Here is a 22695-nt window from a genome sequence, read left to right as displayed (position 1 = left end):
TGCTAATGCATTATAGCTAAATACCTCAATTTAAATTCATTAAAAATGTGGCAATGTGGAATTTAGATGAGTACCACTTATCAAGAATTCCTCATCTGGGCAAATGCAGGAACCTCACCCTCCTTGAACAAAACCAGACATATATCTTTGGGGAGAGGTTTCTTTGGGGAGAGTTTTCAAAAGAGCATGGAACAAAAGTCTACATAGGGTCTGCATATAGCCTGTGTTCACAGCAAATATAAAAAAACCTTGCCACGCAGGGTGCTTTTTAATATACAGTGAAAGTGTTCAGAGTTCTGTGCAAGACTGAAGGTTTTTTCAAAATGAAGTGGCATAGCCCTGTGGTTTCACAAGCTCCAACACTTTTCGTATGTGTACGCAGCATCACACCACATAACCATAAGAGCCAGAGACAAAATGCTGCTGCTTTAATTTGGCTCCTCCCCTTTGACCACCCCATGAATGCCACTGGTGGCGTTGTGCAAGCCCAGACTGAGATTAGCTTATCTGGTAGCTCCCTAAATATTACCTTTGAATCTCAGCTTCAGAACACAAATTCATCTGTTTTATTAATTAGTTCCCTTGCACCTTTTGTGAGAAGAGCCCTACAGAGAGGACGAAGTGAAACACACGCATTTTAGCAAATCCTTTTACTTAAATCCAATTGCTAATAAAATTGTTTCCTTTCTATTTTATCAACTGCCTCACAATGTCAAGCTCTCCTATGTTTATCTTCCAGGGATGTTTCAGCTTCCTTCAAATCACCTTCCCCAGACTCCTCTGTGGAACCTGAGGGAGGTGAAAGATGCCTGAATGCAGAGAAGTTTGACCTCTTAGGTGAAATTTTTGAGACACTAAACTTGCTGGAGTCCAGCCAAGCTCAACAGCCTCTCTATGGAACCCGCAGCTTGGATTTCTGTAACCTAGAAGAGGAGAGCTTCTATACTAAGGTAGGCCCCACCAGCTCAGACTCTGGGTGCCTGTAAAGAGGTGCCACTGCAGCAATGGAGCTGCCACCGGAAAGGCGTGAATATTGACCCCGTTGTCTTCTGACCTGTTGCAGCTGAGGCCCAGTAGAGAGGCTCTTTATGAAGCCCTATCTGAAGAACAGGACCATGCTGATGATTCCCTGTCTGAGGACAGAGCGTTCCTGGGCTACACGGATGAAGAGAACGCGTCAAACACTTTGCTTTTGTCTGCCAGAGCTGCAAGCACAAGTAACGAGGTGTTGGTCCACAGCTCCCCTGAGCTGCAAGGTAGTCCTGGTCTGGACACCCCCACTCTTTCCTTCCAGGAGGCTAGCAATGAGCCATCAGAAGCAACATTGACCCAGGAGGCAGATCTTGAAACTGCCTTTCCTAGTTCAGTTTTACCACAGAGCCAAACTGCTACCAAGCTGCCACAAGAATGTAGGAATGACCAGACCCTTGAACCTCCAATCAAGGAGAACCCAAAGGTAGAGTCGTTGATTGCTAGTAGTTCCACCATCCAAGCATCTGCAGACATTTTACAAACAAAAGCCAATGACTCTGTAGCAAAGAAGAACCTAGGTAGAGTCACCAGCTTACCGTCCCAGTTAGTTTCTCGGCAATCGATGCAGCCTAAGGTGCTGGAACTGAAGAAAAGATTTGAGGCCTGAAAGAGCATCCTGAAAATAGACAATGTTTAAGAGAAAAGAACCTTCTGTGTTTGAGTCATAATTACCCTTTGAACCTGGAGGCCTTTGGAGAGGGAGCAGCAGTGTAGAAGGGCTTCATCTCTCCAGGCACATAAAAATACTGCGAGCAGCAGAAGATGGTGGGGATGTGTCTGTCAATGGCACAAAGGAAAAGGAGCACTTAGTTCATGTGCAGCCAACTGGCAGGGCTTCATTCCTATTTCAATAAATGAATTTCTTGAGCTGGGCAGACCCCCTTTCCTCTGCCGAGTGTGGAAGACTGCTTCCCATGTCAACCTTTCTCAAACAGCATATCAGGAAAAGTAGCTTAGTTAGTTAGAGAGGGAGGGAGGGAGGGAGGGAGGGGGGAGGAGAGAGAGAGGGAGAGAGAGATCCCTTGCAGGTCATTTTTCTGTAAACTGTAAACTAATCCTTTGCCCCTCTGCATTGATAAAGCTAGGGATCCATCAGACCAATAATACAGAACTAAGATAAGCCCTTTCTAGGTCCAGTTGCTCTGCAAATAATTACAGAAGAGCAGCCAGAAATAGCTAGTTTTAGCAGCAGTAAGGTAGTATAAGATCCCTTAAGGCTTAAAAGAGATAAGGGTGAGGTTACTCCTGAAGAAAAAAAAAAATCTAGGGGGTGATTTTAAAGACTTCTTCAGCTTCCAAGTTGCATTGGGTCAACTTTAATTATTCTGTTAAGATAGATACTTTTTGGTAGCCCCCCAAGTGCTTCCAGCTATAGGCCACATTGATTCTTGCTATTTTAAAATAAGAAATACATGAAATTATCTACCCCGCTGGAGCTTCCATTGCACACATACATGCACACACATTAAAGCTGTCCAAACCTGAGTTAAAAATCCTCCTTTCAGATCAAAATTCAGTCGCTTGGCAACTGACTCATATTTATGAGGGTTGAAGTGTCCCAGGATCATGTGAGCACCTTTTGTGACCTGACAAGCAAAGTCAATAGGGAAGTCAGATTCATTTAATAACCCTGATACTAACTTAACAACTGCAGTGACTGACTGAACAACTGTGGCAAGAAAGGTCGTAAAATGAAGCAAAGCTCACTTAACTGTCTCAGTAACAGAAATTTTGGGCTCAATTGTCGTTAAGTCGAGGACTACCTGTATATGGTACTATACAGCAGTGGTCCCCAAACTTTGCAGCTTGGTGGTCTGACTGGGGGGGGGGAAGAGGAGAACCGGGCTGCGCGAGCAGTGGGCTGGAACATGTGTACTTTTTGGGTGCGGTTTCGCGCTTCTTCAGGCTTCCCGATGCCAAAAGCTTTTTTAAAGGGACGGAAGGCCTGAAGCAGCATGAGATCGCTCCCCCGAAGCCTTTCATCCATTTACAAAAGCTTTTTGGCACGGAGAAGCCTTTGGGGGCAGTGCCTCGTGCTCCTTCAGACTCACGGAGGCTGCCCCGACAGTCCAAAAATGGATCAGGTGTCCTGCGCAGGCAGCCTCGGTGAGTCAGTGAAGCTGAGCAGAGTGCACTCATCCCACTCAGCCTCTGCTCTCATCGCTCTGCTTTTGGAGCATTGGGAGCAGGTGGCTTGGCGGCCTGGTTACGGGGGGGGGGAGAGGGGAACTGGGCTGCGTGAGAGGCGGGCCAGAGTGCATGCACACACGCAGCTCCACTAACGCAGGAGAGAAGCCTTTGGGAAGCCGTTCACGCAAGTGGAACTGCGTACATACACTAGCCCACCTCTTGTGGGGCCCAGTTCTGAATAGGCCACAGCCCTGTAGTGGGCCAGGGGCTGGGGAACCCCTGCTATGCAGTACTGTGCTGCCACCTAGTGTCTGCCAAAGCCTAAAATATTCCTTTGTAAGTTTCTTACACCAAACTAGCTTTTCACCCGTGAACTTGGATGGCTACAGGTAGTCCTCAATTTACAACTGCAATTGGAACCAAGCCGTCAGTCACTAAATGAGGTAGTCATTAAGTGAGTCACATCCAATTTTAAGATCTGTTGCCACAATTGTTAAGCAGATCTGGCTTTCTCCATTGACTCTACTTGTCAAAAGTCGAAAGGAAAGATCACAAAGGTGGTCACATGACCCTGGGATTGCTGCAACCATCGTAAATATATGATGGTTGCCAAGTGCCCAAATTCTGATCATGTGATGGTAGGAATGCTGTTATGGTTGTAAGTGCAAGGACCAGTCAAAAGCGACTTTTTTTTCTGTGCTGCTGTAACATTGAATGATCACTAAAAGATAGACATAAGCCAAGGATTGCCCGTACAGAAGCCTGGATGTCTCTTTATGCCCTTATTCCAGAGTTAATTCATCACTGCATCAAAGAAACGCTGCCTGCATTCTATGCAAGGCCCAGAAAATTGGGTAAAGAGAGTCCTCCATCAGGCAGGAATGCCAGCTGGGTCGTTGGGGCCAGTCACTCTCTCTCAGCCCAACCCACTTCCAAAGTGGTGATTGTGGAGAAAACAGGAGGCAGGAGAGCATTACATACCCAGCCTTGAGTTACAGAAAATAAAAATAGGATATAAATTGAATGACCCAGTGTTTCAAAATGAGACACGTGAAAGATGTAACTTGTAACCAAAGAATAAATAGACCGCATGTTTCATATGTGTGAGGTCTAGCAAAAATTTCTAGATGGCTCGGTAAGATTGAATGAGACTTTCTATGGTTTCCTTCATTTTATTGCTTGGTGTGAGTGATGTCCTCCATTTATGTATTTAGATCATTTCAGAATAAACTTTCTATCGAGGAACTGAGTGCATTAACCCCTTCCCCACCGCAGAGTTCACGAAGTGGTGCCATTTTTCCCTTATCAAAAAAAGGGAGATTGGCTTTTATTAAAAAGTGGTATTCTTAAAAGCAGAGGTCAACACACACTTAAAAAAAGGACACACTTGAAATCCCTTCCCAGAATCCACCAGCTGGGCCAAGGCAGCAGCCTTCCTGTCCTTCTCCCTTCAGAAAGACCAACCGTTCCCACTGGCTGCACAGTCAATCCTTGTCTAGGAAGACTTGTCCTTGAGGACAGTGAAAACAGAGGGTATCCAACCAGCACGGTCAGTTGCCACAGCATCCGGGTGGGCCTTTTCTTTCTGGGTGCAGAGAGCAGGATCCCATCTTGCATCTCTACCAGGTCTCACCACCTCCCGGGCTGCCTTCAAATCCTCTTCCTGGCATTTAGGACTTCTCCGCTGACAGCTATTCATAGCTAGCCAGCCAGCTGGGAATGCTGCCAACCATACTGGGGATCTTCTCGTTTCACAGGTCCATTCCTCAGTCTCTCTTTTTTTTTTTAGTCCAGTGTGCTAAGCAGTTTTTTTCCAAAGAGGCACCCCAAAAGTGAGTCCTTTTTCCCTCTGTCAGATAAGTCGCTCTTCTGGAGGCAGCTTGAGGTTGGTCTGCGGTTCCACCCGGGTACCTGCCTGTTCCTCATTGCTGGGCCGGTAGGTCCCTTCTGTCTGACGCTTCTCCCGAATTTTGAGTCCCATGAAAACCAAAAGGCCAATTAGCAGGAGGCCTACAAAAACACAAGGCACAGCTATGGCAGCTTCAAGTTCCGCCTTCTGCAGAGAGGAAGAGTTGAAGGAGGAGAGCAGAGTTAGTTGCTGTTCAGCACACAAACAGAGCAGGGCAGAGCCCAACATGAAAAAGCTGCTACCCACCCCTTGCAGTCTGTGCTGCACAAATCAACAGTTGTAGCACACTGGTACAGTAGTCCGTGAGTTACGATGGCAATTGGGACTGGGATTGCTGTTGCTAAGCAATATGGTCATAACGCATAAACCCCAGGAGTCCTGGTTACTGCAACAACCTCTGGACCACCTGACGTTATGGAGCATGGGAAGCAGGGGGATATTGCAGACATACTCCCTAGTGGGGTTCCTCAGGAAAAAAAGTGGAAAAAGCAAACTTATGGTAACAGCTTGTGGCTTTCCCTGGTGGCTTCTCCTTGACTTTGCTTGTGGGAAGTGACCAGGGAAGTTCACAAAGAGTTATTACGTGACTGCAGGGAAGGTGCAATGGGCACAACTTCATGGATCCATCATAAGGGTCCCTCGTTCAGTGACATTGTAATTTTTAACAGTTGCTGAATGAATGGCTGTAAACGCGAGGACTCTCTAAAGAAAATGTTGCTATCCAAAGACACAGCTTTGTTTATGTGCTAAGCCAGAGCACATATTTAGAAAAGATATTTGAGATCTCGCACAAGCCGAGCATCCCTACTCTCCATAAAACAAACAGACTGTCATTTTAAAAGCTTAAAAGATTCAGCTGCTTTAAGAATCACATTAAAGACACACTGCTTCATTATTTGATTCACCAAACTGCCACAGCTTCTTTTCAGGCTCAGAGCCCTTATCAATTATGGTAGGATGGATGGACACACAGACAGAAAGCAGAGAATTTGTGCAAGATTTTCTATTTTTGTTTGTTTCCAATACCAAAAATACAGCTCAGATCCAGCCTCCCACTGCCAATGCATTCTTATGTTTGTGTATAAGTCTGCACTTTTATAGGTACTCATGTGAGAACACAACTATCTTTCAAGATCTGTCTCTTTTAAAAAGCTGAGTACTTTGTGAGTCAATAGGCACCATCTAGTGGTGATGTTCCACATTGCCAATCTTATATTAGTATAATGATCAATCCTCAAGTCACCCAATTTTACTATATCAAACACAAACATCAACTGTGTTCTTCTCATTCACTGGAAAGAAGGGAAAATGCTCTAGGGCAGACATGTCAAACACAAGACCTGGGGGCTGGATCGGGCCCGCGAAGTGGTTTCATGTGGCCCGTGAAGCCATCCTGGAAACAGTGAGGGAACGGCCCTCACTGCCTTGGCCCTTGCCCAGAGACCCTCCTTCTGCCAGAGACCCTCAGATCTGTCCTACTCCGGCCCAGGCCCCCATGGGCACCCTTGATGCGAACGATGTAGAGCTGGCCATGCCCACCCAGTAGGCCACGCCCACCCTGGCCATACCCACCCGGCCCCCTGAGGGCAACCACAGCACTGATGCGGCCCTCAATGAAATTGAGTTTGACACCCCTGCTCTAGGGTTACTATACCTTTCCCTCAAGAACTATTAGTAACTCAGCTCACATTCCGAGACACCTACCGACAGGCCTTTGGAAGAAGTGGATGGCGCTGCTGTAGGCCCTGCAGTACTGTTGTCAGTGGAGGAACCTTGGAGAGATATAAAACAGCATTAGAAATACAGGAAGAGCCCCATACCTGGCTCCAATGCCATGGAAGAAATCTTGCAAATGATGTTGTACAACACTTCTCCGTTACAAACTACAGCATTCCAGATAGGAGACTACTGAAGCTCTCCCTAAGTCCCTCCAGTAAAAATAAGGACACAGTCTCATAGCACAGTCTATTCAAAATTGGTGTCTATTAGGAAAGTCCTTCTAATTGGGTTTACACATCTAATTTGTCTTCAGGAATAACTTCTGTTCTCTGGAACACAAAAAAGAATTCTGCTCCATCTTCTGGATCAGGCATGTCAAACTGCCAGGCCCCAGGTCGGACGCATCATCCTGAAACTGCGCCCACCCCATTGCCAGCAATGGGGAAAAAGTCGCGATATGTCACGTGACATCATGTGACTTCGCGAGTTTGATATGCCTGTTCTAGATGTTATTTTCCCCCCAAATATTTGACAATTGATATCATATCACTCCAATCTTCCCTCCTCAAACCTAGTCAATTTCTTCCCTATTCTGTCATGTCTATGTCCCTGACCATCGTGGCTGCTTTTCTGGACTTTCCAGTTTCAATTCTTCTTAAAATATCATTTAACCATAAGTAGGACATGGTATTGCAGATGAAAGCATTGCTGAATGAAAATTAGCCTTTACTATTAGTGGTTCTGCCACTTCGCTGGATCATGGTCAGCTTGGCAACAATGTCGGCCCTTAGACTTTTCATACACACTGTTGCCACCTTACTCAGTTACCTTTATTCTTGGACTTAAATGCAGGAGCATAAAACATGCTTTAGATCTCCAGTCTGATTAAAATAACACCCTACAGAAGCATTTAAATCATGAATAAAAATATGGAACATCATAGGGTTCAGCACAGATCTCAATGATACTCCATTCATGTCTTTCCTTCAAGTTGATTTGTAATAACACACCAGCCAAGAAATCAAATCTATCCAAGGTAATGGGATTTTTTTTATCCAGCCATACACAACTAAATGGAATGCCACCCAGTAACTAACCGTTATGACATAATATACCCAGGCATCTTTGTAATGTGGCAAATAGATGGTTTTCTAACCTGTTCACCTGGATTGTTTCTTCGTTTGAATAAAAATAATGTAAGTAACACCAGATGCCCTGCAATTAGTGCAGGTTCGAGTCCCACCAGGCTCAAGGTTGACTCAGCCTTCCATCCTTCCGAGGTAGGTAAAATGAGGACCCAGATTGTTGGGGGCAATAAGCTGACTTTGTAATAATGCCGCTTGGGGTGTGTGTGAAAGCCCTAACAAGCAGGCATATACATAGAATGAAGGCTACTGCTAAGCTTGTAAGCCGCCCTGAGTCTTTGGAGAAGGGCGGGATATAAATGGAATTAAAATAAAATAAAATATCCATGGACAATCCAGGGTAGTAGTGCCAGAAAGAAATGGTCAAGGAATAGCTTCAATCATTCACTAATTCCCAATGCTAGTTAGAGTTGGTTGTTTCATACATTTAAGCTCACTACTAGTTCTGTAGACAATTACTACTGGGACATTGCCTGCCCTATTTATACCTAAGTTAAAGTTTTGGCATTAGCGAAACAGAAACATAGATACACTACTTCCACAGAGTTTAATTCAAATCCTGCCTACATAAATGCATTTTCAGACTCATTTGGAAATCTGTGTTTTATCACAGGGCTCAACGCTCTTTTCAAAATGAATACTCCATCCATGAGTTTCCTTTTTAAAATGTCCCAAATACCAGCAAGATTGTTAAGCCTCACCCAGAAATGCAACATTTAGGAAATGACTCCCTTGACTACAAAATTGCTGGTGGTGTTTTTTAAAGAAACTTCCACTGACATGCTTTCACCTTGCTCTTGGGGCAGGTGTGGCTCGTGTTTGAACAGTTTCTGCTCCCAGGCATTCTACTTCTGCCTTGGCCTGAGCGCTGTTCCAGGTATGAGAAGGTACGAGGTGGAGCCACCAGGTTTCAGCAGTCTTCCCAAGTTTCAGAGAATCCACGCCCAGAGTGATAGGAGGGCACCAACAATTTAGCCAGATCTCATTCCCTGGCCTGAAGGAGTCTGAGCTATACCCTGAAACTGTTTTGCAATTTGTAGGTGAGATCTAGCCAAGAGGCAAAGAATTCAGAAATAATTCAGAATTCAGCCACGGAGGAAAGAAAAGGATTCTGATTTTAGTTAATCTATTATTTTAATGTCTCACTATATTTGAATAAACAGAAATTTGAAGGCTACGGGCTTTCTCAGACTGCAGAGAAATCAAAACTACAAGAACAAGGCACGTATATAATTGTGATCTCTCTGAACACAAACTAATTTGCCCCTCCGCTCTACCAAAATGGAAGTCAAATATTTTCCAAATATGTATTTGGCAAATCATGACACTTCAAATTTAATAGATTGTGTCCATAATGTTGCATAATTTATTTATTACAACTATTTCTAAAGCTACCTTTATGGACTAAAGTCCCCTAAGGTAGCTTGTGCAACAGAATAAACTCAACAACAAAATTGAAATGTTTGTATTCAGACTCGTCCAAGTTTTAAAATCCAGTTCAGAATGAAAGCTATGCAAAACAATCAAACATTCAAGGGTTAAATTGAATTCAACTTAATTAAATTTAAATAAATGGAGTGTTCTCAAAATAAACAATGGAAGCAGGTGTTCCTGGTCCTACACTAAAACTTGCAGTCTAACAGGGCCTCGCGGCAGCCATTCACTATGACCACCCATGCCTGCTGGGAAAGCTTGAAGACTTGGCTTTGTTCAGCAGGCCTTGGGGAAAAGTGATTTCTGGCTCCATATTTAATTTGATAACTGAATATTTTAATTGGTTTATTATTTATGCTGTTTTCTCCCAACATGGTATTCAATGGTACATTATCTGGTTTATTATTGATTTTTTTTCCTGTTTTTTCCCCCTCAAATGTTTTCATTAATTTATTGCCTATTCCCTTAGATTTGCTTTAGCATTTGGGGGGGGGCTTGTAAGTAGAACAAATTAAATAAAAATAAGCATATAATGATACCTGACATGGAGCACTGTTTAACTATGACATTGTGCTCTTGCTAAATACTTTACAGTCTAAGACACGGGTCGGCAACCCGCGGCTCCGGAGCCGCCTGCAGCTCTTTGAGCCGTCTCCTGCAGCTCCCAGCCGCCCGGTGCACGCGCACCTCTTCGAACGGGCAGTGGTGCGTGTGCACCTCTCCAAATGGAGAGTGGCACCGCCCGTTTGGAGAGGTGTGTGCGCACCTCTCCGAACGGGCGGACGTGTGCGCGCACCTCCCCAAACCTTTGGAGAGGTGCGCGCGCACCTCCGCATGAACGGGCAGTGGCGCCGCTCTTTGAGAAAGCTGCCGCGGCACGTTTGCAGGCTGCCGAAAGCGGGAGCTCTGCAGACGGGCCGCAGCAGCTTTCCCAAGAAGCGGTGCCGCTGCCCGTTTGCGCGGAAGTACGCGCGCACCTCTCCAAAGGTTTGGGGAGGTGCGCGCGCACCTACAGTCGTTCAGAGAGGTGCGCGCGCACCTCTCGGAATGGGCAGCGGCGCCGCTTCTTGGGAAAGCTGCTGCGGCCCGTCTGCAAAGCTGCCGCTTTCGGCAGCATTGCAGACATGCCGCGGCAGCATTGCAGACGTGCCGCGGCAGCTTTCTCAAAGAGCGGCGCCACTGCCCGTTCACGTGGAGGTACGCACGCACCTCTCCAAAGGTTTGGGGAGGTGCGTGCGCACCTACGGTCGTTCGGAGAGGTGCGTGCGCATCTCACGGAATGGGCAGCGGCGCCGTTTCTTGGGAAAGCTGCCGTGGCACGTTTGCAGGCTGCCAAAAGCGGCAGCTTTGCAGACAGGCCGTCGCCGTCGCGCAACCGGGAACCGGTTCCATCACACATAAAAAATGGCAACCGCGCACATCTGCGCATGCGCAAGAAAAAAACATCTTGCGCGTGCGCGTGCATGGACGCACGCGGCTCCCACTTTTTTTTAATGTGTGATGGAACCGGTTCCCAGTGGCTCTTTTCCTTTTTCAGGTTGCCGACCCCTGGTCTAAGATATCAAAATAAAGCCAATCAATGAAAGCCAATCATACTTCAACAGGAGATAGAATTCCTAGAATTTATAGTATAAGCTGGATATTTACTGTCCAAACTGTTGCAGATACAGAGTTTCAAACTTTTGGGAGGGAGGGGAAGAGTAATTTAGAGAAGACATTCTGACTGTTGGACACAATCCACTCTTCCAGGCAATCACTTAGCAGACAGGCAACTGCACAAACCACCAGCCAGCAGAGATGCCAAATTCCCTCCCCAAATTCTAGCCAGCCCTTTCTTCTTTCCTTTATGGCAGCAAAGGTAGCTCACCCACCCTGACCCCATGCAGGATGCAAAAGGGATTGGAGAGACACTGTCAGAAGGAATGCAAGTTGTCCAGAGCCAGCCATTGCCCACCTCTCCAACCAGGAGAGGGACAGGATGAGGGGAGGAAGTCCCCACTGCCGCAGAAGAAAGGCTGCTGGCACCAACTTCTGCCTGTACTGCAGCAGCTTCCCAAAGGTAGTTCAGTTCTTCAAGTAGTTCTTCTGCTGCAAGAAAGTCCTGGGAGAGAAACACCAGGCTTGTTTGCCCCTGGAAAAGAAAGAGACAAAGTGAATGATACTCAAATATCTAGACAACTGCTAGATTTAAATCTGGGCCTCCCACAATCTTAGTACAACTCAGAAATTGTCTGGAATCATCAGAAGATATTTCTTCCATTGAACAAACGGTCAATTAGATGTTCTTCTGAATGAATACACATTAGGGATGTGGAACAGGATTGCAACTGGCTTGCTGCATTTTTTGGTATAGCCACGGAACATTCTGCTCTCCACCAACATGGCAATTCTGATCATTTTTTTCACCTCACATCCACACACAAAAACGGGACAATAGATCAGTCATTCTGTCCTGCAATGTAATATAATCCTCCATAAATGTAGGATGCTCCATAAATTGTTATTCATAAACTTGTACCTTGGGAGACATTGCCTGCATTTAATTTCTCACCACTGTCTTTTGTAGTATTTTAAAGCACACCCTTATATAAACATGAAGCATAGTTTGCAAAATGCTAAGTGACAAGCGGCATTCAAGCACATATGCAAGAAAGACAGAATACTCTGTTGCTTCTTGTTGATAGAGCACACTTCATTTAGCCATTATAGCTTAGAATAATTCTCAATGGCACCAGTGGTAACCCATGGATTGTTTAACTAAGTAAGCCAGAGTTTGATACCATTGTTTATTAGCTTATTTATTACAACTGTGGCTTAACAAGATTTCTGGATTTGGTTTATAGTTTGCTGGATTACTACTGGATTATTTTAGAGCTCTGCCTAAATGATTTTCTGAATCGTTTAGATGCAGGCAAGGACACCTAAAATGGGAACAAGAACAAACCAGTAATTTGACTAATCATGCAGATTATCTGTGATCACTTGGAATGCTTTGGTGACACATAATTAATCAATTGGCTAAACAAGCTAATACAGTATTACTTTTTTCATTTACAAGGCTGGTTCTGTCTCATTTCCCATTCAACAGATTATAGTAAAAATGACTTAAATATGGACAGCATAAATTTTATTTTGATGTTGCTATTTGAAACATGCGTTAGCAGTGCCCAAAACTCCTACATGATTAATATTGTTGGAAAAAGAGTTGGAGGTTCCCAAACAACTATTAATTTTTATGTATAACTGAAAAATAGAACTTAGATAGATATAAGGTTAGATAGGTATAACCTACAAGTAATTTAGAACAAAGACCTGGGATATCTTGTTTTAATAAAGCAACCCTATCTTGCAATCTTAAAATGTGATTAACGCAACCAAAGATTCTTTCTGGAGAATATTAGATGCACCACACAATGCAGATAGTCCTTGACCTATGACCACAATTGAGCCCAAAATGTCTGTTCCTAAGCAAGATAATTGTTAAAGTGCTGCACTTTACGACCTTTCTTGCCACAGTTCTTAAGTGAAGCCCTGCAGTTGTTAAGTTAGTAATGTGGTTGTTCAGTGAATCGGGCTTCCCCCATTGACTTTGCTCATCAGAAGGTTGCAAAAGATGATTACAGGACCCCAGGACACTGAAACTGTCATAAATATGAACCAGTTGCCAAGCAGCCAGATTTTAATTATGTGTCCATGGCGATGCTACATCTGTCATAAGGGAGAAAAATGGTCATAAATCACTTTTTTCAGTGCTGTTTTGTAACTTCAAATGGTCATTAAACAAATGGTTGTAAATTGAGGACTACTTGTATGTTGTATAGATTGGGTTTCTGTATATTAGAAATATAATATTTTGGAAGAGACACAACTCACACATTTTGCCTTTGTTTTCTTGTGCCATTATTTTGGTTTAATATTCACTAAGTTTCTGAGAAAACAAACATTAAAGAGGTGAATGTGAAGTTAAATCACATTTGAAAAATCAGTTATGGAGATTTAGCTTTCCTATACAGGGGATATAACTAAATATATTGTTTTATTCTTTCACATTGACATAAATCGCTGGATGGAATATGAACTAGATAGACTGAGCTCAGCCATTCAATTGTTCTTTATCTGACTGAATTTCAATTTGTTTAGGAATTGAGCTTTTTATTTTATATTTAGGTATTCTAACAGTTTTTACTCTTATTAGTTTATTTTTATTTATGTTTTTTTCTCTGTTGTTGTATGGTGTTTTTCCTCCTTTTCTATGTTAAATCATTAACACACTTGAAAAATCAAATAATTTGTTTCTTAAAAAATTGAAAACTACAAAATCAAGAGAGATTTGATGAGAAATCCCGTTCAGATGAAAGTACTGTTTCAGTATTTCATGTGAGGCAAACTTGTGCTGCCTGGAGAGACCAGAAGACTGCAAAGAAATATATTCCTTTCACACACACCACCATCCTATCACAACTTATCCTTCCATCCCTCTACCATCCAGTCTCAATTGTCACTACCTATCCTCCCATTCCCCTCTCTCCCATCATCGGAACTGATGAAGCTTTTTGCATGAAAAGTGAAACATTTTCTTCTTCTTCTGCCTCAAACAAAACAAAAAAACAGCCCAGAAAAAAAATGCCTTTGAGACAACTATGAGACAACACGAATGACTGAGAATCTCCACAGGCATCCTTGTTTGTTGCCGTCCCCACAAAAACATACATACGTTCCACTGAGATGGAAATACTTCAACATTTACGAACTTATATTTGGTTAGCTAAGGCTATTAAGTCAGGCCTAACCCTGCTGATTATATGGGCAAACACCCTCTGCAATTCTTGCAAGGACATCCCAATTATCTCCCTGATCCCATCCATCCATTACATTTGCTGCCTTCTCCTTCCATATCCCTGAACTTTGCGACAAAGAGAGATGTTTTTCCTAGTCGATCATTCCCCCAAATTGCATGCCCCAAATATTGTTTGTTGAATAACAACTCAAGGAAACAGTCAGGACCAATTCTACCTTTCCTGTAACTCAATACTTTCATTCACTCACTCTTTCTCAATACCCAATTACATCAGGTTTTCAAAATCCACCCAGCTATATTGTTCATCACTGACCTTTTTTTTTTTTTTGCTGCTCTCCCTAAAGTGAACGCAACATCCCAAAGCCTCTCCCCTCTCCTGATGCAGATAAAAAAAGTAATCTTAATGCACATTTCAATCCCCCTCTGGGCAGAAAAAAGGAAGGTGCCTGGAGTGATCACTGGAAATGAGCCATATTGCCTTCTGGGCCAAAAAAAGCAGACGGGCCAGGGTGCTCAAGGGACCAGGGTTACATTCTTATACAGGTTCATTTAGAAATTGTTCTGCTGAAATCTATGAGTACAGGTAAGTTCAACTTACAACCATTTGTTTAGTGATTGTTGGAAGTTAGAGGAGAAAAAAGATATGACTGTTTTTCTCATTTACATCCAGTGTAGCATCCCTGAGATCACATGATCAAAGTTCGGACACTTGGCAACTGGCATGTATTTATTACAGTTTCAGTGTCCTGGGGGCATGTGATCACCTTTTGTGACCTTTTCACAAGCAAACTCAGTGAAGAAGCCAGATTGACTTAACAACCAGGTTACTAACTTAACAACTGCAGCGATTCCCTTAACAACTGTGGCAAGAAAGGTTATAAGATGGGGCAAAATTCACTTAACAATGGTCTTGCTTAGGAACAGAAATTTTGGGCTCAATTATGATTGCAAGTCAAAAGCTACCTGTAACATGAGTGAGGTATAGGATGGAGCTATATGTAACTAGCATATCACAAAGGTTGAAAGTCTGAGTGCCGTAGTTCTATACCAGAAAGGCCCAATTGAAAATTCACCTCTGGCATGAATTTATTAAGGGGACTTTAAGGAAGATACCCACTAACTCACAAACTGTACAACTAGTCCTCAACACAGATGGGACCAGAATTTCTGTTGCTAAACAAGTGAGTTGTGCCTGATTTTATGACTTTTTTTGCCATTGTTTTTAAGCAAATCACTGCAATGATTAAGTGACTTGTGCAATCCTTAAGCAAATCTGGCTTCTCCCCTTGACGTTGTTTGTCAGAAGCCAGCTGGGAGGTTCACAAATGGCAATCGTATGACCTGCGTGCTGCCCAACCATCATAAATACATGTTGCCAAGCAACTAAATTTGATCAAATGACCATGGGGAAACTGCAAGTGTAGGGATGGCAGTTGTAACTTTGAACGATTGTTAAACCAATGGTGCAAATTAAGAACTATGTATAAATGATAATAGTATTGCCCTACCTTGCAATATGTCCTCAGGATGGAATGAAGGGAGATGTAAAGACTAAGCATTAAGATTTAACATGGGTTCGTGTAATTTTTACTTTGAGGTCATAAGGAATAAGTCAGGAAAATTAGGTTTTACCATATAAATAGGGCTGGGCTCTTTTTTTCGGAGCAACAATATCTCTCCACCAAACACCTAACCTTTTTATTCCCAATGTCAGCAGTGCAGCTGGAGAGTGCTGAAGGGCTAGATGACCCTGCTAGATGCTCGCCCCTGTTTTAGATTATGTTTCTTAGAGAAGCAGCCCAGTGGAAGCAGGACTGAGACCCAGAAGAAGAGCGGTCCAAGGGCTTTGAGCAAGTTATGTTTTGATTCACATCACTCAGCAAGGATGGATAAAACCAAACAAATACACAGCAATGAGAGTTCCCCAGCCAGACTAGTCAATAATTTACATGTAGGTCATAACCAGCATGCCCCCTCGGACTGATAAGGGAATTGCGGAGGACACTGATTCAGGATCAGGAGGAAGGAGGAGCATTGGGCATGTTCAACTACCTTGAGTTACTTATAATGTAATAAAGAGGGGATAAAAATCTAATAAATGAATAAATTTAGTGAGATCTTCAGGATAAGGTGGGAATAAAGAGTTATTTCGTATTCACAGGAAGCCAATTAGCCAAAAGGTAAATTAATTAACATTTCAAAAGAAGAGTGCACAGTAGATGTTGTTCACTCATCTATACTACAACATCAAGGGGGTTCCAGGGCTTTATCAAGGTGGGGGTGGGGGGGGTGGAGAGAAATTGAGTTTTGCTTTTGCTTTGTTGATATAAGAACATAATAGGAAAGGGGGGGGAATCCAGAAATTGAATATTCAGCCAACAATAGGAAAGCCTAGCTGCTTATATACAATATTTACAAATCAGTCTTTTTAAACAAAGCTCATTGCTGTTTTTTCTCTCCCAGTTTTACACTTAATTATTTTAACCTATCGCAACTATTTCAAATCTTTATAGTTGGATATTTACGTTAAGTTTTTCTGTTTTTTCTAAAAAACAGAACAGACGGTTTCCCATTTAGCCAGGTCCATGCATGATTTCTTCACTCCAGGAACCCCCGTCAACTGCCTGCCAGACTGTCAGGAGAGAACATACCCTCAAGTTTCTAGTTTCTAGTTCAATGGGAGTACACATCAGCAATTGCTTCATTTCCTGGGCGGAAAGCAAAACCGGATTGCTTAATAATCAGCACACCAGAGGAATTTACTTACTGAGTCGGATCACACATCCACCTCATCTGGCAGTCTACCAGCAACCACCCCACAAGATGCTATGATGGAAAGGTTCCCAAGCAAGACAAGCCGTGAAGCAAACAAAAGGCTGTGGGTAATAGCCACCAATGAATACACCACCAGCCATCTCTGAAAGCTTTACCGTGTCCTATGGCAGTGACTTTCATTGCTTAATGCACAGTAGCAGGGACCTAAAGAGCTATTTTAGGCCTGCCCAAAGAAATACTATATTGTTCCCTCAGCTTTCGGATTTATCTCCACTTTGCCCTTTGAACATGCATGCATGCACGCACGCACACATGCACACACCCTTTCCTGGGAAGAGAAATGTAATTTGATCACCCTGAAAAGATCCAAACTAATCTGACCTTAAACTTGTAAATCAAGGATTACTCCAGATGCAAGTTGTATTAACAGCTCTGGATATATTCTAATGTAACACGTGTATACAGCATTTACATCTTAGCCTATGTTCCTTGTGCATAAAAGTGTGCCTGTGATATTGATAATTGTTTCACCTTCTATGAAAGCAGCCTCTGCACGGTGCATTAAAAGCGTTGCTCACCTCACTTTATGCATAGGTAAAAGTGGATGTAATTTGAGGACGTTTATTGAAAAACTTTCATCGGCAAAAGGAATGGCATAAGAAAGCTTGCCCAAATACCAAAAGGGCAGCTATGTTCAATAGCTGTTTGCCGTAAGGAAAGCTTGCAAGGTTGCCCATTATCTTCTGCTCCAGTGCTTGCTCAGGACACCAGGAAACAACAACCATTTGCTCTGATCAGGTTCATCGGCAGGCTTCCAATAAACACTGGGCTTCAGGAATCCAAGGTCCCAGCATTTCAAAGAAACAGCCACCTTGATAAAAAAAATGGCTGCTGGGAAGCATGTCAAGACCACTTTGTCCTGGACAATTTTTATGAAAATTACTTGTTCCCCACTGCAATTATCAGGGAGGGGAAAAATAGCACCTACATCAGGATCTCCATGGCAGGAAAATTTTAACCCCTCCCCATGCTACTCCCAGTCTCAAGACCACCATGCTCCCCCCAAATTACTCCAGTTTGGCAGAGTGAGACAAGCACATCCTCTTCGGGTTCTTTGCCATCCCGTCTGGGAAGGTTCGTCAGAGTCCACATCAACCTGATTATCCCTAAAGCAATCCAGCTTCCAATGAGCTGTCTTCTCCCTCCTTACCAGGAACAGAAAAATGCCTTTGTCTATGTAGGATGAAAAAAAGGTTGGCTGCTCTTATCTTATTAAACATCACGTTTCTGTGGAACTTTCAAACAATCTCAGTGTACGATTTCAACAAAGGAACAATTGTGATATTGATTTTTTTCCGAGAGAGAGAGAGAGAGAGAGAGAGAGAGAATCACCCCCAGCCAATAATATGCCTACTGTAAATGGTTACTTCTAATATCTCTAAATATTTCTTGCATCAAAAATAATAAATATTTTAGCATCAACAAGTGATTTTGTTCCTTGCACTTTAACAAGTTATCCCATCTAGCTCTTGAAATAATTACATTCTTATTTTCATAAAACTCCCAACGATTTACTTAGGAAGGACTCACCTTGGGTCTTAACTCATGCTGACATCTGGCTAGCAAGGAAAAACTCTTTTACATGAGTAGATCTCAAAAGATAGTAAATGTACCACTTTTAGCTTGGTTCCTGTGGGAAATGTGAGGACCAAGGAACCAAGCTAAATCCCTGACACTTAAGTAAGTCCTTAGTGGCTGCCACCAATAAAATAAAAGGTGTGTTTTGTTTCTACCAAGATGGATCTAGATTAAATGAATAATTGATCATCCAAGTATATTTTATACAGTTCTCAACTTACAATCTTTCATTTAGTGACTGTTCAAAGTTACAACTGCACTGAGAATAATGACTTACGATCATTTTTCACACTTACGACCATTGCAGCATCCCCATGGTCATGAGATCAAAATTAGGACACTTGGCAGCCATATTTAAAAGGGTTGCAATGTTCCAGTGTCATGTGATTGCCTTTTGCAACCTTCTGACAAGCAAAGTCAATGGGGAATCCAGATTCACTTAACAACTGTGTTACTAACTTAGCTGTAGAAAGGTTGTAAAATGGGGTGGAACTCACCCGACAAGTAGCAGAGTTTGGACTCAGTTGTGGTCATAAATCAAGGACCACCTGCATCCTACAAGGTTGAAAAGCACTGCCTTAGATTACAGTGGTTTCTTGGAGTAGATGCAGGAACTAATTTCTGTGTATTTCCACACAGAAAGTCTGCAGTTGCCAACGTCTCTTGACTCAGAGGGGTGTTTTGTTTTCCCCTCTTCTTCCTTCTGACACCATATTCTAATGTTGGAAGCCCCGAGCAAAAAGTCAGCTGTGAGACAGACTCATTCCCATGATCTTTAGGAAGCTTTCATGAGTCACTGGTCAAAAGGTGGCACCAATTCTCTTGCACTGAGACAAGTTGATTTCATGCCGCTGGAATCATAGTATGGAGCTAAGCTCCCTTAGGAAGAAATAAGCCCCCAAAGTCAGCCAACCATTTTTTATCTTCATGTCATGTGTGAACCTATCCATGGACGTTAGCCTACAATTCAGAGTACTGTCTGTATTCTGCCAGTGAGTCAAGAGGGCTGCTCAGCAAGTCCTTGAGCCGATCCAGAAGTCCAAGCGGGTAAACCTCTCCTGTTACCTTTGAACTTCTTTTTCTAAGACAAGCACCACAGGGACTAATCACAGAGTAACTTATACAGGGATTGCTTACACCAAGTGTTATCTTTAATACCACAGTTTCAGCAGTTTTTGACTGTGCGTTAGACAGAACCTAGAGATATCCCGAATCATTTCCACTTTGTTCCAAATTGATCTACCTTCTCTAACAACAACCAAGTTCTGAGAATCTGAACCTTTTTATTTCAGAGGTATATTCAAGTTAATTTTACCACTTCAAGGCATGAAAGAGAGAAAACTGGACTTTTATTGTGTTCTTTTTATCACAGTTCCTGCACTTTTCACATTTTCAAAAAGAGCAAGATTTATCAGGAAATACTTATGTTTGCTGAGCAGGTAATCATGTCATCAGATCTCTGCTTGGCCATTAAGGCACAGAAGTCTAGTGGGGAAAGGAACTTGGGCCATCCTAGATTTCAGATAGGGCGGTTTTCAGATGAAGCAATGTCCAAGCAAAAGTTCCACCCTTATAAAACACAGTGTAAAGCTGCCAATTCTTTTATGGTTGCGTGGTATGAGTAAATCTTCCCTATCCTCTTCCTCTTCCTTTTGATTTGCACCACTGAAAAGTTTCAAGCCTGGTCAAGTCATATGAAGGCCCTACCCATCAGCACACATACAGTATAACCACAATGATTTCAAATCTTGGCAATCCATCTGTATTCTAAACAGTTACAGGTAAGCAAGGGGCGAGATTAATACACTTACACTCTATTTTGGTAAGTTTCAACAAGCATCAGTAGTCTAATTCACATATACTGTAATCCTAAACCTCAAACTATGGTTTACAGTCACATGGTTGACTCCATGCATCACAATAAGCCTAAATCAAAACACATTATGGATTTGAGCAGCAATGTTCAAGGTCAAATAAATTAACATTTCTCAGTTTTAATTTCTAATACAGTAAATATCTACTGATAAAATCCTCATAAACCAAAGTTCTTCAGAATCCGTAATTATTTTAAAAATGTAAAGAGAACCCGAGATCAAGATGTTTGAAAACCACTAGCTTAGATCATTGTGTGAATCCAGCCAGAGAGAACAAACACACGGCTTTCCACATTTTTTTTAGAAAAAATCTGATCTAATGTTTACTTCTGTGCAGCTGAAAGTTTAACAAAGAGAATTCTGGCAAGCCAGTGTCTGCAATTTCTATGAACATTATCTTCTCACTGGTTCCTACAACTAAATTTCACAGAATTCTGACCAACTTTCCTGGCAAGGCAAGAAAAGTCACTTTTCCCCTCTGCAGAAAACAATTCTCCAGTGTGACCAGATGCAAAGGGAGCCAAGGCCTCAGTACTTTGAAAAACTGCAAAGGAGTTACACCTGCTCATATTCCACCTCCTACCTGTGCCAATGACACTGCTTTTATTTATTCAAAAATCTTGTCCTCTGCACAGTCTACTTTAGACAAAGAGAGGTGAGCAGAAAAGTAACCCACAGTCTAGTAGGCTGTTCTCAGTAGGCTACCTGCTGGGATGGTTGCAGAAATGCTAGGCTTTTCCACAAAGGGCTTAGGTTCTTAAAGGTACATGCTTACAGAGAGGGAAACCTGTAGCACCTTCAGAAACAAATTTACAGCAAAAGCTTTGCTAGGCTGCGGTTCAGTTCATCAGGTGCACAGAGTGGGGATTCTAAATTAGGAAATATATATGGGGAGAGATGGTTTATAAACAATGAGGCTGGAAATTACAAATAGAAAGTGGAGTTAAGAGTACATCTCTACACTACGTACATGTAAGAACAGAACTGTAAAATGTATTGTGGGGATCAAGGGAATGCCAGCCTTTTCTAAGAAGCCAGGGCAACGCGGAAACACACACAGGGAGAGAGATTCGTTGCATCTCCTAATCGCAAAAGGCCATGAATTTCCTCATCCCCTGCTTTACAAGATTCGGCTCAACTCTCAATTCCGTTCCTAGCGGAAGACAAGCTCTCCCTCTACTCGGTTTCCCAGGTTGGAGTGCGAGAAAACTCAAGCAGGTTACTCAATGGTTAACCCGGCCGCTGAGGAAGCACAACCCAGCGAAAAGTCGCTCCAACAGCGAGCAGCACCAACGAACTGCTCGTGGCCTCGGCCGGATCGGATCCCCTCCCGCTCCCCCCAGATGCCCCCAGAAGTTTCCCTTCCCAGCAGAAGTTAAGACCGGGAGGGCGCACCGAAAGCCCCACCATAAGTTCAAAGGAGCCGTTTTCCCTTCGCATTTCGGGCACCTGCTCCGCCCGCCCTTTCCCGGGAAACAGCTGGAAGTTGCAGGGGAGAACCGCCAAAGTGGGCTCCGGCGCCGGGCTCGGAAGGTCAGCGCGCCAACCGCTCTCGCTTGAAGGGAAAACCGCACAAGCCCCGGCTTAGTAATGGGACACCCGGTCAAAAACAAGCAAGCGAAAACAACCCCCCCACACACACACCCCACCCTCGGTTTCCGAGGATCGGGAAGGAGAAGCAGGCTTGCCTTCCTTCTCCCGGTCAGCGCTCCAAGCCTTGGCCTTCGCTGGTGGGGATGCCAAAGTCCGCAAGCCCCGAAGAGGACACCTCTCCCTTCCCCCTCCCCGCCGCCATGCCCGCCTTTCTTTACCTGCTCCGCGCCGTCGGCCGAGCACCTTCGCTCTGACCCAGCAGTCGCTCTCCCGCGACGACGACAGCGCCGCCGCCGCCGCCTCCTCCCCTCCGAGGCACGTGATCCCCAAAGCAGCAGGTACTTCCCGTCTCGTACCTGAGCCAGGTAAGGCGCCCCCTCCCGCTTAGCTGCCTGCTCTGCCAATCAGAAGAAAGCAGCGCGGCCCGGCGGGATCCGTTCCCCCGTGTTCCCTTTTTTTTTTTAATTCCATTTATATCCCGCCCTTCTCCGAAGACTCAGGGCGGCTTACAAGCTTAGCATTAGCCTTCATTCTATGCATATGCCTGCTTATTAGGGCTTTCACACACACCCCCAAGCGGCATTATTACAAAGTCAGTTTATTGCCCCCAACAATCTAGGTCCTCATTTTACCTACCTGGGAAGGCTG

At 43.6% G+C, this 22695-nt stretch overlaps 2 protein-coding genes across 3 annotated transcripts in view; one reads left to right on the top strand and one right to left on the bottom strand.

Annotated features, from left to right (window-relative positions):
* Positions 1–1979, top strand: part of DENND1C (DENN domain containing 1C) — a 42238-nt gene extending 40259 nt beyond the window's left edge. The window contains exons 22-23 of the mRNA XM_083352801.1: positions 740–950; positions 1064–1979. Coding sequence (XP_083208927.1) covers positions 740–950; positions 1064–1639 — 787 coding nt within the window. The 3' untranslated portion in view covers positions 1640–1979. The remainder of the gene's footprint in view (positions 1–739; positions 951–1063) is intronic.
* Positions 1980–2034: 55 nt separating this feature from the next.
* CRB3 (crumbs cell polarity complex component 3) lies at positions 2035–22373 on the bottom strand. 2 transcript variants are annotated; one of them, XM_083352823.1, is made up of 4 exons: positions 22266–22373; positions 11241–11500; positions 6776–6843; positions 2035–5218 (listed from the first exon to the last, which is right to left on the bottom strand). In XM_083352823.1, the coding sequence occupies exons 2-4, from the start codon at positions 11314–11316 to the stop codon at positions 5015–5017; spliced, it is 348 nt and encodes a 115-aa protein (XP_083208949.1). In that variant the 5' UTR covers positions 11317–11500; positions 22266–22373; the 3' UTR covers positions 2035–5014. The 2 variants fall into 2 exon arrangements, with proteins under 2 accessions (XP_083208949.1, XP_083208950.1); XM_083352824.1 differs by lacking the exon at positions 22266–22373 and adding an exon at positions 19078–19204.
* Positions 22374–22695: the final 322 nt, after the last annotated feature.

The sequence above is a fragment of the Vipera ursinii genome (genome assembly GCF_947247035.1).
Source record: "Vipera ursinii genome assembly, chromosome: 2".
NCBI classification, from domain to species: Eukaryota; Metazoa; Chordata; class Lepidosauria; order Squamata; family Viperidae; genus Vipera; species Vipera ursinii.
This window is presented reverse-complemented; position numbering and strand designations above follow the sequence as displayed.